The 14532-nt window shown below is 47.7% G+C and overlaps 1 protein-coding gene across 1 annotated transcript in view; it reads left to right on the forward strand.

Annotated features, from left to right (window-relative positions):
• LOC8043662 (inactive tyrosine-protein kinase 7) overlaps positions 1 to 6962 on the forward strand; it is a 115139-nt gene extending 108177 nt beyond the window's left edge. Inside the window, exons 12-13 of the mRNA XM_029976266.4 lie at positions 973 to 1205; positions 2354 to 6962. Coding sequence (XP_029832126.2) covers positions 973 to 1205; positions 2354 to 2932 — 812 coding nt within the window. The 3' untranslated portion in view covers positions 2933 to 6962. The remainder of the gene's footprint in view (positions 1 to 972; positions 1206 to 2353) is intronic.
• Positions 6963 to 14532: the final 7570 nt, after the last annotated feature.

Here is a 14532-nt window from a genome sequence, read left to right on the forward strand (position 1 = left end):
AAGTGTTTACTTTAGAAAGGGTCTGGTTTAGTCTCCTGTTTGTCTGTGCATTTGTCTAGACCAGAAAGGGTTCTCAACTTCTTTTGTTGGGCAAAAACCTGGAGTTAGCCTTCGAAATCCAGCCGGGGTAACATTTCTTCTCGAAGAAGCCAAGTCTCTTACTGACACGTCAGCTGGCTGCCACTCTGAGGCCTTCAGGAGGTTCCTGTGAAGTTCTTTGTACCATGCAGCTTCGACTATTTTCATGTTTTATTTGGAGTCCCTACCTGGAGGGGGGTCCAAACAGAAAAACTTCAAAGGAACTACACTATACATCATTTTTCAACACAGAATGGGTTTGAGGGCTGGGATACCCGAAAAGAGTGTAACGGAACGGCGCTAAAAACCATCAGAAAACGTGAGACACGAATTTCAGGGGAAACAAAAGAATGAAAAATTGAGAAGAAACAAAGAAATCACGAATGCCCCACAACGAGAATCGAATCCAGGAAACCCTAAGTTCTGGGCTTAGTTCCTTGCCCCTTCTGCCAAGGGTGAGAGGGAGTGAGGCGATAGTCACCTCGCTATGCCAAGGATGGGAAACATGTGGGTAACTGCATGACTATATCCCAGTTTTGAAACCCCATGCTTAAAACCTGACCCACATAATCGTCTTCTGCCTGGGAGGAAACCCTCTCCCAGTGTCCTCCTTGCTCCTTTTCGCTCTCTTCTTTCCTCCTTTCCCAAAAGGACTGGGTCTCTGATCTACTCCCTGTAGAAAGGAGGAACGCTTCCAATTCTTTCTCAAATTGAGAAGAGAAATCGAGGGGCAGTTTCCTCCTTTCTGGCTGCTCGTCGGCTTTTAAGATTGCTGAGAAGCCCTCCCCTAGGGCTGTATGCATTGAGGGAGTTTAAGTGCTAAGTGCTAAAGGGACCTTCCTGGTAAGCCGGTACATGTACCACACCTCACGTTTCCGCTCTGCTCGTGCCCAGGTCGCGGCGAGTTTGGGGACGTGTTCCTGGCAAAGGCCCGAGGCATCAGAGAGGGCGACCAGGAGACGGTGGTGATGGTGAAGGCACTGCACTCGCGGGAGGAGTGGGCCCACGCCGACTTCAAGCGGGAGATGGACATGTTCCACAAGCTCAACCACGAGGGCATCACCCGCGTGCTCGGAGTGTCGCGCGATGTCGAGCCCTTCCTCGTCATCATGGAGTACACGGACTGGGTGAGGGCACAATGGACACGTCCTTGTTTCCGCCTTGCGTGCGGAACGACAAGCATTGCTTTTGCAATTGGCCTTGTGGAGGGCTTTTGTCATTCTGTTCTTGCTGTGCACACTGCAATGGCATAATTTATTTGAAACTTCTGGGAAAAAGGAAGAATAGTTGGCATATTGGGTCCCCTAGGAAGTGAAAGTGTCCGGACGAATCTTGTAATTTCTCTGGAGTGTCCTGAACAATGCTGTCAAAGCTGCTGGGGTGAGCACGGGGTCTGATCTCGCAGATCATTTGCAGGCATTCTTGTGCAAACGAATCCATAGATAAAGCCACGTTCTTGCACCGGTAGCCTTGACAGCATTGCACACTAACCATGAAACGGAGTATAGATGATATTGTTTTGGTTTTGGCTGGCTTCTTTGCATGTTTTTTTAAACAAAAAAACTGTCAATTTTTTTTTTTTTGCAGCTTGATGGTTAGTGGAGATATGGCCAGTGGACACTCTTATACCCCTGTCAAATGGGCATTTTAACGGCCTTTAGAACAAGCTCCTTTATGAAATTGGCAAACCAGTGCACGCCGTAGGGCACAAGCGCACTCAACATCGCGAGCTGATATGCTGATTTTATAACTGAGCTTAGTGAAAAGGAGCTTTAGAATGCGTCTGACAGGGGTATTAGGGTTGAACAATACACTGAAGACCCCAGATTGAAGCAAATTAAAAAGGTCTATCCACCTTCATATTTAAGTCTTTTGTGTTGTTTGTCTCAGATACCCACGTCGTCGCTCTTATATTACCTTAGAAGCTTTTGATTGCCGCTTTCAAGAAATTTAAATAAGTGTGCCAATCGATGTACTAAGAGAATCTAGACTGTTGGTACAGAAATCGAAAGAACAAAATGAATGACAGAGAAAACTGAAAGTTCATCTCGGCAGCTTCCAGTTTAATTAGCTATATAGAGTACCTACCAAGATATCCAGAGCAACTTACTATAACTCAATGATACTACTCTATGATACAATTCCCAAATAATCTGTAGGTGCGGGTCATTCGAGTATTAAAATCAGGAAATCAAAGCGAATAAGCTGGGAGTGCTCAACTTCATTCCGACTTGTGACCGCAAGCGATTTCAATGAAGTAAACGCTACTTTCCAGGGCGACCTGAAACAGTTCCTGCTGGCAACGCAGAAGGAAAGCCAGCGTAAAGGTCCCAAGCCCCCGCCGCTCGCCCAGGCCCAATCCATCGGCGTCTGCCACCAGGTGGCACTGGCCATGGAGCACCTGGCCAATCACCGCTTCACACACCGCGACCTGGCGGCTCGCAACTGTCTGGTCACCTCCCGCCTCGACGTCAAGGTCAGCTGCCCCGCCCTATCGCGGGACAGCTATGCCAACGAGTACGCCGTCCACCGGAACCGATCGGTGCCAATCCGCTGGACGCCCGCGGAAGCGCTCTTCGAAGATGAGTGGTCCACAAAGAGCGACGTGTATTCCTTTGCGGTGCTCGCCTGGGAGGTGTTTTCGCAAGGGGCGCTGCCGCAGGGCGACAAGGACGACGCGGCGGTTTTGAAGATGCTCCGCGGCGCCGAGCTGCGCTGGGGCGCCCCGGAGAACGTTCCGGTGGCATTTGTGGAGCTGCTGAACCGCTGCTGGCAGCGGTCGCCGCGGGACAGGCCGGCATTTGGGGAGGTGGCTCTGCGCATCGGGGAAATCTTTGTGGACAGCAACGTCTGATGCTCCGCAGCTACGGCGATCTGCCGACTTTGCGGGATGGATGTTGGAGCGGCAATGCTGCGACGCTGCAGGAGTAGCGTCGAGAGACCGATGTCATATGGAACCAATGGTGCGGAAACGACGTTGTGGGAGTGATGTTGGAGACGACTCTGTGCGGCGCTCCGGATTCTGCGGTTCGCTGTGCATCGTGTAAGTGCACACGTCACGTCAGTCCAGCAGGGACGTTTGTCCTTGCAGTGTAGTTGCAAACATTGCAACAATGTGCTTTTTGCATTGCTGCAAGTGGCAGGTTATAATTTCGGCATGTCTCTGGAAGTTTCCGATAAAACGGATTCGGAGATATCTGGGTTCTACGGAGTGGCACTCCAATTGTGCGGATGAAAATACCATCATTGTCCTATCCGTATGGCTTGGGTTTGATGGTGAACACCGAAGTAAATACATTTTGTTTTGTGTTCAGGCAGTGCGTATGTTGCAGCTGAACAACGTTCCGAGTGGGATCACACATTAGTGTCATTGTAAACCGTCTGGTAAAGTAATGTTGAAGCTACCGACGACAGAACCATCTGTTTGTGGCACAACTACAGACTCCTGCTTGAAGTATGCAAGGAAACTTTTGGGAATCCTCTGTGAAATCATGTAGTTGCGCTGGTAGTGTTTCAGGCAAGTTCTCGCTCTAAGTGCTCTTGTACACCGCACAGCATGCTCCACAGGGGTTTTTCTGGTCGGTCGGGTGGTAACATTGGAAGTGCCACAGCACTACCGTTGTGGCATCATGGCCATTTTAATGCTGTTTACAGACAGCAGACACTGCGGTCTCTTTGCGGATTCAGACACGCTAATTTTTATAAGACATTTTCACGTTTTGAACTTTTTATAAACACAATCTTTGCTAAGCAAACGGTTTTGTTGGGAATGGCCCTTGTCACCTTCCTTTCATTGGAACTCTAATGTCTTGTCAACCGAGCAGAATGAAAAGTTTTCAGAGGAAAAGTGTCTATGGAACTGTCCAACTGAATTGATGCTTTTATCATTAGTGGAGTTTTACAGCCAAGAGTCATATTGAGTCATAATACACAACAAAGAACCTTCTGCTGCCATTTTTACATCACTTTTTGACTTTTTACTCACTTTTACAGACCATTTTTATCTGCTTGTCGGCAGTGCAAAAATCTAGCGAGTTGTAAACCGTAAGTGGGGAGATTCGAAGTGGGTGACGATGCCTTATGTAGGTCGTAACTGGGGATGATTTTTGGTTCTCTACGAACTTCGAATTTCTGTTGCAACAAAAGGACTAGTACATATACACATACCATCCATTTTTCCTGTAAGCTCCAAGACACTGCAGGTTTCATATAGCTTTGATGTGCCAAGGTGCAAGTGCAGATTGGCTTATGAAAGGTAGTATATGTTAAGTTCTTGTCAACACCATTTTTTGTGCTTTTTTTTATGGCTACTGTCAAGACCAGTTATAATGAAGTCGGTTATAACGAAATAGCGGCTACAGCGAAGTAATCACGATATCCCATTCTCTTTTGAACTTCGTTCGAACCGAGGTCGGTTATAACGAAATAGTGGATATAGCGAAGTGATTTCCGATTCCCGTTGACTTCGTTATAACCGTTCTCGACAGTAGTTCCAACAGCACTGATTGGTGTTACAGGAGGATAATATCTGACAATTACATTTGTCTTTGTTTGTCCACCAAACAGTCCTTTTGAAATTAGGGGTGGCTATGGAGTGAGCAACTATGCAATCCTTGGCAACATTTCTACTGCACTCTACATGCTGCAAGGCTTGTTTATTACTCGTGAGTTTGTGCATATTTAAGTTGCAGATATTTAGAGACTCTCAAAAGTGTCTTTAGAAGGGGTTTACAAGCTTTCATGAACACTGAATGTTTCCGATGTTCTCCGAAAAACTAACATCCATAGTACCTTTGCGGTATTTCATGTTCTCATCGTACTGACCACTCTGCATGGACGCAAAGCGATAAAGAGAATGTCTCCTGAAAAGTCTAGCTTGTCCGCTGAAGTAATCCTGAGTCATTTCTTGGATTTTAATGTAGCACGCTTGTGTAAGAGGTGGTGAAAAATACCTTTCTCAAAGAGCAAGTCCAAGCTCACGCGATTCATGGGTTCAAATTTAAACGTCGAAACAGTGGCTGTTAGAGAACCATGCTGAATGTCTTATGCTGTGTCAACATTCCCGTCACTTTGTCTACGAAGCCGCTTGAAAGTTTGGTACTGCAATCTAGAGGCTATCTCGTGTCCATTCTCTGCGTGTTCACTCGGTGGCATCGCCAAGAAAGTCTATAGTGTTGAGGATGCGGTGGGGACGCCGAGGTACCAGCTCATTCTGACACTAATGTAATTTATTCCATCCACTCATCTTCCACCAGCCGCTCGACGCGCCTTACCACGACGGAAGACCGCCCTTCTGTACAGAACTCGCTCCCAGTGTCCTCGCCTTCACACTCTGTCCGACAGGGCTAGTCACGGTTTTCATGTTTTCGTATACCCTCTGGTGACTTTGAGGGGGTTCCGCAAGCCGGACTTCCCTAGGTTCGTTTTTCGGCGTCTTGTTTTTACGATAATAGTATAGCTTGCGATTGTATCTGCTTTTGGCTTTCCAGTTGAAAATCTCCATGCAACGAATCTTGTTGTTGCTTGTTTTAGTCACAGGGTGAGAAGAGCGGGGTGTTTTTTTCGAATGCCTGGCCTCTAGCTAGCATGTGCTCATTACTTTTTGCCGTGTTTCAGAGACGCCAAAGTGTTATCCAAGGTAGGAACCTCGAGCTGGAGGTGGGGCAACTGACACTCCTTGCTGACTTTCTTGTCCGTCCAGTGACTATAATAGTACAGGGAGTTCCTGAGAAAAGAGAACCGAGTCTTTTGGCCCGGATAAATAAACTATGCATTGCAGGAAGCTCAAACTCCATGAGAATCTGACGCAAGCAGTTGGAATAAAACGCGAAAGTTTGAGAACATGACATTACCTGCATAAAAAGATAATTGAGGAAAAACTAAATTTAGCTATGAGCAGACAGCCACCTAAGCCTAACATCATCAAAACAGGAAATTACATTGTGGATCGCTTGTATTGTCTATTTCACTGAGAAAAAAACTTGACAGCAAGAAAGCAAACAATATCCTCTTTCTTGCTAATGAGTGTTTTTCACTAATATAATTCTCACTAGCACCCAGGATGCCAGTTCTTGTTTTAATGATGTTAGGCTTAGGTCGCTGTCTGCTCATAGAAAATTTCAGCTTTTCCTCAATTATCTTTTGATCGAGGTAACGTCATTTTCTTAAACTTTCGCGTTCTCACCCATCTGCTTGTGTCACAATTTCACTGATTTGGAGCTTTCTGCAGTGCATAGTTTGTTTACCTCGGCTGAAAAACACGGTTCTCTTTTTTCGGAGGCACCCTGTATTATATATCTCTGAATCGGTTGCAGGTGTTGTGATGACCACATCACTGAATATTTTTACGGGCCTGAAAGGCGGGGCATTTATTATTTCGGTTTGAGCACGGTGAAAGAAGTTTTCAAAACTTGTAGGTGAAAATTTTTTTTCTCTTGGCAACACAAATGTCTATTTATTGTCAGCTACTCGTTGGGTAAAGTTTTTATCGAAAGAAAAAAACAGCTTTTGTGTGTATTGTATAAAGCCTTAAGACTGCTTACATTATGTCAAAGTATGCATGCCACAAAAACCATGCAGATTTTTTTTTCTTTCAATGATCTTTACAATGCCAGTATTTAATGCTGCTTCAAAATGCGGGGTGTGAAAACATTGGCGCTTTCACAAAGTTGCCGGTTTCCTTGGCATTTTGGAGCAGGCACGCATATTCAAATGCTTTCTCTTATTGACATATCTTTGTTAGGCAATCATATAATATGCATGAACATCTCAGTGTGTGTGCATGTATATGCCTGTAGTCTGGTGTGTAGAATGTATGCTTTTTATACTGTACATAAAGCTTGAATCATGCATTTTGACAATAAAAAAGTAATTATGCAAATCCTGCAGAACTGAAGCCACGACTCCTCAAACTGGATGCTAATTTTAAAGACCCAAACGATCGAATCTCTCGGTGTAAAGACTGCCGCATAAAATCTCAGCTTGGAGAAAGTGGCAAATTGTCTTTCTTTTATTGACCTTTGAAAATACCATGACATAATTTTTCCAGAGAAATAATGTGTAAAAACATATGAGCAATTGTGAAACTTCAGTAACATAACTCGAAACTTAAAAAAAAAATATATATATATACTTTTTTTTTTTGGGGGGGGGGTTTACGATGTAGATATTTTTACTTTGGGTAACAGGTGTGATTGCTGCTCCAAACTGCGCCAATGGGCTTACCTTGCGACATCCCAAAATGTGCGTAAGACAAAACTTGAGAACAAATTCGCATTCACGAAACCAAGTTATCGTAAGTTTTGCGCAGGTTATGACGGAATCCTAGGACAGCTCTGAAGCTGGCTTACGCACTTCTTACGATCAAATCAGCATGGCCGACAGCGTCGCTCAGTTACTTGGTCCTGACGACCAACGGACGTTTCTTTTTGTACGTGCTCTTCTCACGCGTCCCGACTACAAGCAGCAAGAAAAAAATGAAAGCCGTTTACAACTCCCTGTGACGCCGAATTAGAGCGCAGCTCTTGAGGAGGAGGAGGGAAGGGTACTGAGGTTCACATGTTATCGGGGGGGGGAGGGGTGGTCACGTGACCTTGGAGGGGTCACATGACCCCTTCGCCAAGGTCACGTGACCTCGGGGTGTCACGTGACCTCGGGGGACCTGACCTCAAGAGAAATTTTTCCGCTAGATTTAACGGGGAAATTTTTCCGCTAGATTTAGCGGGGAAAATTTTCCGCTAGAATTAGCGGGGAAATTTTTCCGCTAGATATAGCGGGGAAATTTTTCCGCTAGATTTAGCGGGGAAATGTTTTCGCTAGATTTAGCGGGGAAATTTTTCCGCTAGATTTAGCGGGAAAATTATTCTGCTAGATTTAGAGGGGAAATTTTTCCGCTAGATTTAGCGGGGACGTTTTTCCACTAGATTTAGCGGGAAATATTTTCCGCTAGATTTAGCGGGAAATTTTTTCCGCTAGATTTAGCGGGGAAATTTTTCCGCTAGATTTTACGGGGAAATTTTTCCGCTAGATTTAGTGGGGAAATTTTTCCGCTAGATTTAGCGGGGAAAATTTTCCGCTAAATTTAGTGGGGAAATTTTTCCGCTAGATTTAGCGGGGAAATTTTTCCGCTAGATTTAGCGGGGAAATTTACCCATAATGCACCGCGCGGTTACGCCGACGGCGACGCCGACGCCGCTCAAGCCGGAAACGGGCGCCTAAGAGCTGTGCTCTAAAAAGTAAATAGTACTTTAAATAAACCACAACGAACAAGAACGCTGGATCCACAGATACCCGGGAAATGCTCCAACGGCCACGATTCCACTGACCCCGACCAAGCGAGCTCGGCAGATAGGCCTAGCAGGCACTCCGACTCGGCGCAGCGGTGCTCCGATGGTCCTCGGCCAATCCGCCTCGCAAGTGGGCTCATTTTCGTCTTCTGCGCATGAGAAAGGAAGTAGCGGTGACGTCAGAACGCCGAGCCCTGATTGGCTGATCGCGACCCCCTATCTCAGCGTCGTCTGCTCCTTTGCAACGTCGTCTGCTCGCAACGTCGTCTGCGCCTGTCTTACCTTTCCTGCGACTTTCGGAGCGAACTCGACTTCGCCTTTAAGAGAGGGCAGACGAAATAACTAGAGCGGTACGTTGTTTTTGTCTAAAACTAGCAGACGCACATCAAGGAGGGAAGTCAAAGGACTCACTGGCGAGGTGTCCTGGGGCGCCGAGGTTTGTTTGCTTAGAACCGAGAGTGAGCGCGTTAGTGTCCGCAAGTTCCCTCCCAAATACTTTTTCCCTCCATTCGTGTGCGGCGAGACACCTCACTCTTTAACGGCGTCGGCGGGTTGGCGCAGTTAACGTCGTCTGCTTTACGTCTGCTAGTCAAAGCGATGGCTGCTTTACCTTTCCTGCGTCTGTCGGAGATTCACCGCTTTTTCACCGGCGAGTCATCGTTGCCTCGGGAAACAAGGAGATAACAAGAGGAAGAAATTGACCTCTTAATCTAAAACTGAGGTCAGCGATCAAAGTATAACACGGGAAGGGTTCACAAGGGTCGCACGGGCATATTCCATTCAGCACGCCAGCTGGTCGTGGGCAGACGGTCGCCGAGTCGCGGAGCGCCTGCTAGGCCTAACTGATTAAAGTCTTGTTCTTGTCCGTGTCCTTGCGCTGTTTTAATCTTTAAGGCCTAACTGCCCAGCTCGTTTGGTCGCGTTCGGTGGAATCGAGGCCGTTGGAGCTTTTCCCGGGTGTTTGTGAATCCAGCGTTCTTGTTCGTCGTGGTCTGTTTCCAGTACTTCTTAATTTTTTCTCGCTGCTTGAAGTCGGGACGCGTCGGAAGCGCAGGTAGACAAATAAACGTCCGCGGGTCGTCGCGACCGCGACGCTGTCGGCCATGCTGATTTGATCGTAAGAAGTGCGTAAGACAGCTTCGGAGCTGCCGTAGGATTTCGTCGTAACCTGCGCAAAACTTACGAAAATTTCGTTTCGTGAATACGAATTTGTTCTTAAGTTTTGTCCTACGCACATTTTTGGCGTAAGATCGTTTCTTGAATCTGGCCTCTGCGCTTCCGAAAGTCGCAGGAAAGGTAAGACAGACGCAGACGACGTTGCGAGCAGACGACGTTTCAAAGGAGCAGACGACGCTCAGATAGGGGGGCGCGATCAGCCAATCAGGGCTCGGCGTTCTGACGTCACCGCTACCCCCTGCGCAAGAAGCAGACGAACTTGCCCTCCGCATACCGTTTGCCCACGACCGGCTGGCGCGCTAAATGGAATGTGCCCGCGCGACCCTTGTGAACCCTTCACGTATTATACTTTGATCGCTGACCTCAATTTTAGATTAAGAGGTCAATCTCTTCCTCTTATTATCTCCTTGTTTTCCGAGGCAGCGGTGACTCTTACCGGTGAAAAAGCGGTGAATCTCCGAAAGACGCAGGAAAGGTAAAGCAGCCATCGCCTTGACTAGCAGACGTAAAGCAGACGACGTTAACTGCGCCAACCTGCCGACGCCGTTAAAGAGTGAGGAGTCTCGCCGCACACGAATGGAGGGAAAAAGTATTTGGGAGGGAACTTGCGGGACGCTCACCTCTCGGTTCTTAGCAAACAAACCTCGGCGCCTCGGGACACCTCGCCAGTGAGTCCTTTGACTTCTCTCCTTGATGCGCGTCTGATAACTGTTAGACAAAAACAACGTACCGCTCGAGTTATTTCGTCTGCCCTCTCTGAAGGGCGAAGTCGAGCTCGCTCGTAAAGACCTGCACTTCCGAAAGTCGCAGGAAAGGTAAGACAGGCGCAGACGACGTTGCGAGCAGACGACGTTGCGAAGGAGCAGACGACGGTCAGATAGGGGGTCACGATCAGCCAATCGGGGCTCGGCGTTTTGACGTCACCGCTACTTCCTTTCTCATGCGCAGAGGACGAAAATGAGCCCACTTGCGAGGCGTAAATACTTTGTCTTCTTCTACGTCTGGAACTACCGAATTTCCCGAATCACGCGCACTAATCTTGCGAGCACTCCATTTCAGTAAGCTTTGATGCGCAAATATCAAGATTAACATCGGCCGGATTTCCCATCTCTTTATTAACATCGATTGCAGAGAGCATACTGAAAACCAAAAATAAAAGAACATCTGTCACACCAAGAGCCAGAGATAGAACCACGAGACCAGTCGTTCTTCCCCACATACACAGGTTCTCTCAAGGCATAAAAAAAATCGCTAATAAGTTACACATCGACGGCGTCTTCTCTGCTCCTAATCAGCTTGCCAACCTGTGCAAACACGTGAAAGGGCAACTCCGCTAAATTCCGGAGATTTCGAGATAATGATTGATTTCGAATTAAAAAGCCCTAGTAAAACACACTACGTCGTTTGCTTCGCGAAAAATGGGATATATATTTTTAAATCGGATTTTAAACACGAGCGGAAATCGAAACCGAAACTTCGGCTCCGCCCGGCAACATTGGCCTCGGGTCGCCAAGTACATGACCATCACGTGGTACGAGATGTCACGTGATCCTCGGCCCAACGACGGGCGGGATTGGGGCGGGCGTGTGGCAGGCGCGAGTGTCGTCTGCCCCGCACTCTTCGCCACGTTTTGGGGTCTACGGCATTCGACGACATCTGCACAACTGCGGCATAAGTGTGCGCGCACGTGGTGTCCGTAGTGTGGACGAAACTCCGAGAGACAATAATCACAATCGGTGAGACGAGGACGGCGGTTGTGACGCGAAAGACGGCGGTAACGGCGGGACCACGGCGGGCGGCCGGACGGCTCCCAAGAAACGCGCTGCGCAGGCGCGTTACGCCAATCACGTGGACACTGCTGAGCGCCGAGAGGCAGCGTTGCTGACGTCATGCGCTACGCTCGCCCGGAGGCGTATTAGCAAACCATATCCCGTACAGTGCCTGGCCACGCCCCCTTCGGCGCGACGCAAAAGCGGCCATTTCATTGGTTTTCAAAATGTCACGTGACATGACGTCACTTCCGCGCCGTTTGAACGCATTTGAGCGCGTTTTCGTCTCGTCAAGATGGCGTCCGCCACTACGCTGGTGGGTGAGACGCGCGTTCCGCTGCGCCGCTGCAAACCCTTCGTTTCACGCGCGTGCCTAGATGACTCGAATGCTTTCAACTTAGCAATGTGGACTCGTTTTTCGGTAAGATGAACGCCCAGGACTGCACGCCGAGATGATGCCACCGCATACGCGCCGCTGCCGAAGTCGCCCCTACGAGTACGACCCATAACGATTCTTGGAGTTCGCCGCTGCGCCGTAGCACCAAATGCTAGCAACTAATGCTTTCACCTCGGCGATGTGAACTCGTTTTTCGGTAAGATGAACGCCCAGGACTGCATGCCGACATAATGCTACAGCATACGCTGTAGCATTATGTCGTGAGATGCGCAACTCCAACCTACTGCGGTACGTTTACTGAAGGTGTCAGTCATTCTGAGGGGCCCGAGTACTTTGATGGTGATAGAACGACACCTCCATAGCTTTCCGAATTCGCACTGGAAAGCGCGTAGACATCAGGCGCACAGCGCGCCCGTGTCACGATTAGGCGCGAATTCGCGTAACGAGAACATATTCACGTATAAAAAGCATTGCGTCCGCGTCGAGCCGTCCTCCTGCTAGCATTTGGTGCTACGGTGCAGCGGCGAACTTCGACGATCGTAGTGGTCGTACTCGTATGGGCGACTTCGGCAGCGGCGCGTATGCGGTGGCATCATCTCGGCGTGCAGTCCTGGGCGTTCATCTTACCGAAAAACGAGTTCACATCGCTAAGTTGAAAGCATTCGAGTCATCTAGGCACGCGCGTGAAACGAAGTGTTTGCAGCGGCGCAGCGTAACGCGCGTCTCACCCACCAGCGTAGCGGCGGACGCCATCTTGACGAGACGAAAACGCGCTCAAATGCATTCAAACGGCGCGGAAGTAACGTCATGTCACGTGACATTTTGAAAACCAATGAAATGGCCGCTTTTGCGTCGCGCCGAAGGGGGCGTGGCCAGGCACTGTACGGGATATGGTTTGCTAATACGCCGCCCGGAGAGGCTCTGGCCCGGAGAAGTGAAAACAAGTAAAAGGGGGCCATGTAGATGGCGTTTAGCTCAATGTTGGCTCCGCCCATGCCGTAGCCTTGACTGCGCTGTTGGTTGCGCCTGAATTCGCCCGCTCAAGTCAGCCGATTTCGGCAACTTGGCGAGTTGCAAAGTTTGCCGGACCGTTTAAGAAACATTTAGACAGAACTGCGTCGTAAGATTTCACGTGTGGTCTTCCTAGGCGATACTGAAGAGGACTGCATTGTTTTTTCAAAACCAAAAATGAAGCGGGGTTGCCCTTTAACTCATCATATTCCCACCGAACAGTAACTTGTACCAAGAAACATCAGGACAGCTTCGTTGAGTGCGCGGAGGAAGTGGTGTACTCATTTCCTTTTTCGTGTGGGAAAATGTACATAAGGCAGACTAGACGATGCCTTAATGACAGGCTCCGTAAACACAAATAGCATCAGAGCTAACTCCGGCCATCTGGTACAATTTTAGGTAGGCGCAGAAATCACTTAACGAGAGAAATTATAGAAGCCGAACACATCGTCAGGAATTATGAGAACTGCTTCAATATACCATCTTTGAACCTGACAGAAAAAGAAAAACATTTTCTAGGCGCCTAGGAAATTGATGAGCGTGATTCGGGAAATTCGGTAGTTCCAGACACAGAAGAAGACAAAGTATATAAAAACGAGTTGTCAGTCAGCGCGGTGCTTTTGAATTTTTCCTTTCTTTTCCGTGTGTAAGGAGTGAGTGTACTTTTGTAGTAGTGCGCCGTAGTGTGTGTTAATCTGAGTAAGGGTTCTCACCTATCTGCCTAGCCCCGCAAACCACCACAAACCACCGCAAACCATCAGTACGTGCAAATAAAATTATTATTATTATTAGTAGTAGTAGTAGTAGTATTACTATTATTATAACAATCCTGTTTCCGGATCACAAGTAGTTTGTGCCAAAACAAAATAATATTGCTTTTTAGTTCGCATTATTTCGCGATTTTCATGTATCTGCATAAAACCAAACACAGAACTATACACGCTCGACGTTGCACATTCGACATTCCTAACTCTTCCCATCTTTCTAAACGTCCGTGTGTGTCCTAACATCAGAAACCGGCATTTTAAAGGTTAAAAACGGCACGTTGCGATTATGGGACGCACACTTTCATGTAAAGCTGACGTCAAGTGACTCAAATCGAAAAACCTGCATATTTACAATACTGTTACCTCTTCTGGTGAAGGGTCAGCAACTGTTGCATTCGTTTTCACGGACAAAACGGCGACTCTTAGAGAAAGTAAAAACGCAGTGTTATTGCATTTGCACCACACACACTTGCTGGCTTGCGCTGATGAGGCCTCAAAATTTAAACTCTCGTAGCGCGATTTGTGACTGCGCCGGCTACTACCCAACCTCGTTGTCACGCCACATTCTTCAAACAGACACTAAAATTGCCAGTAAACACCAAAAGCGACACCGACACAACTATCTTGTAGAATCTCACCTTACTATTAGTAATAACTCTGTCAACAGGCACTATATGTTGTATTTAAATTAAGAGGAAAAAAAACCTTTTTTTTTTTTTTTGTCAAAAACTAAATATCAACGTTAAGTCTGGTAATTAACAGTGCATTTTTTGCTGTATCTTTGCCGAATCTTTAGAAAAGTTCGGCAAAAGCTCCGCCGAATTTTTGATTCGGCAAAGGTTCGGCCCATCACTAGTAAAAATGTGCGACTCGGGGGGGTACGCTTATAAGGTTTGCCCCCCCACTCAAGAACAAGTTGGTACGCCACTGCCTCGATACCGCTTCAGCAATCGTCCCCTTGCGCGTTCACTCTGAAGGAAAGTGGGAAGTCCGCGACAACTTTTCTTGGCAATGCAGTGGAAGGTACAGGCCTGCGTTCCCTCTCCCAT

Source organism: Ixodes scapularis, unplaced genomic scaffold (genome assembly GCF_016920785.2).
Source record: "Ixodes scapularis isolate PalLabHiFi unplaced genomic scaffold, ASM1692078v2 PGA_scaffold10__122_contigs__length_95168666, whole genome shotgun sequence".
NCBI lineage: Eukaryota > Metazoa > Arthropoda > Arachnida > Ixodida > Ixodidae > Ixodes > Ixodes scapularis.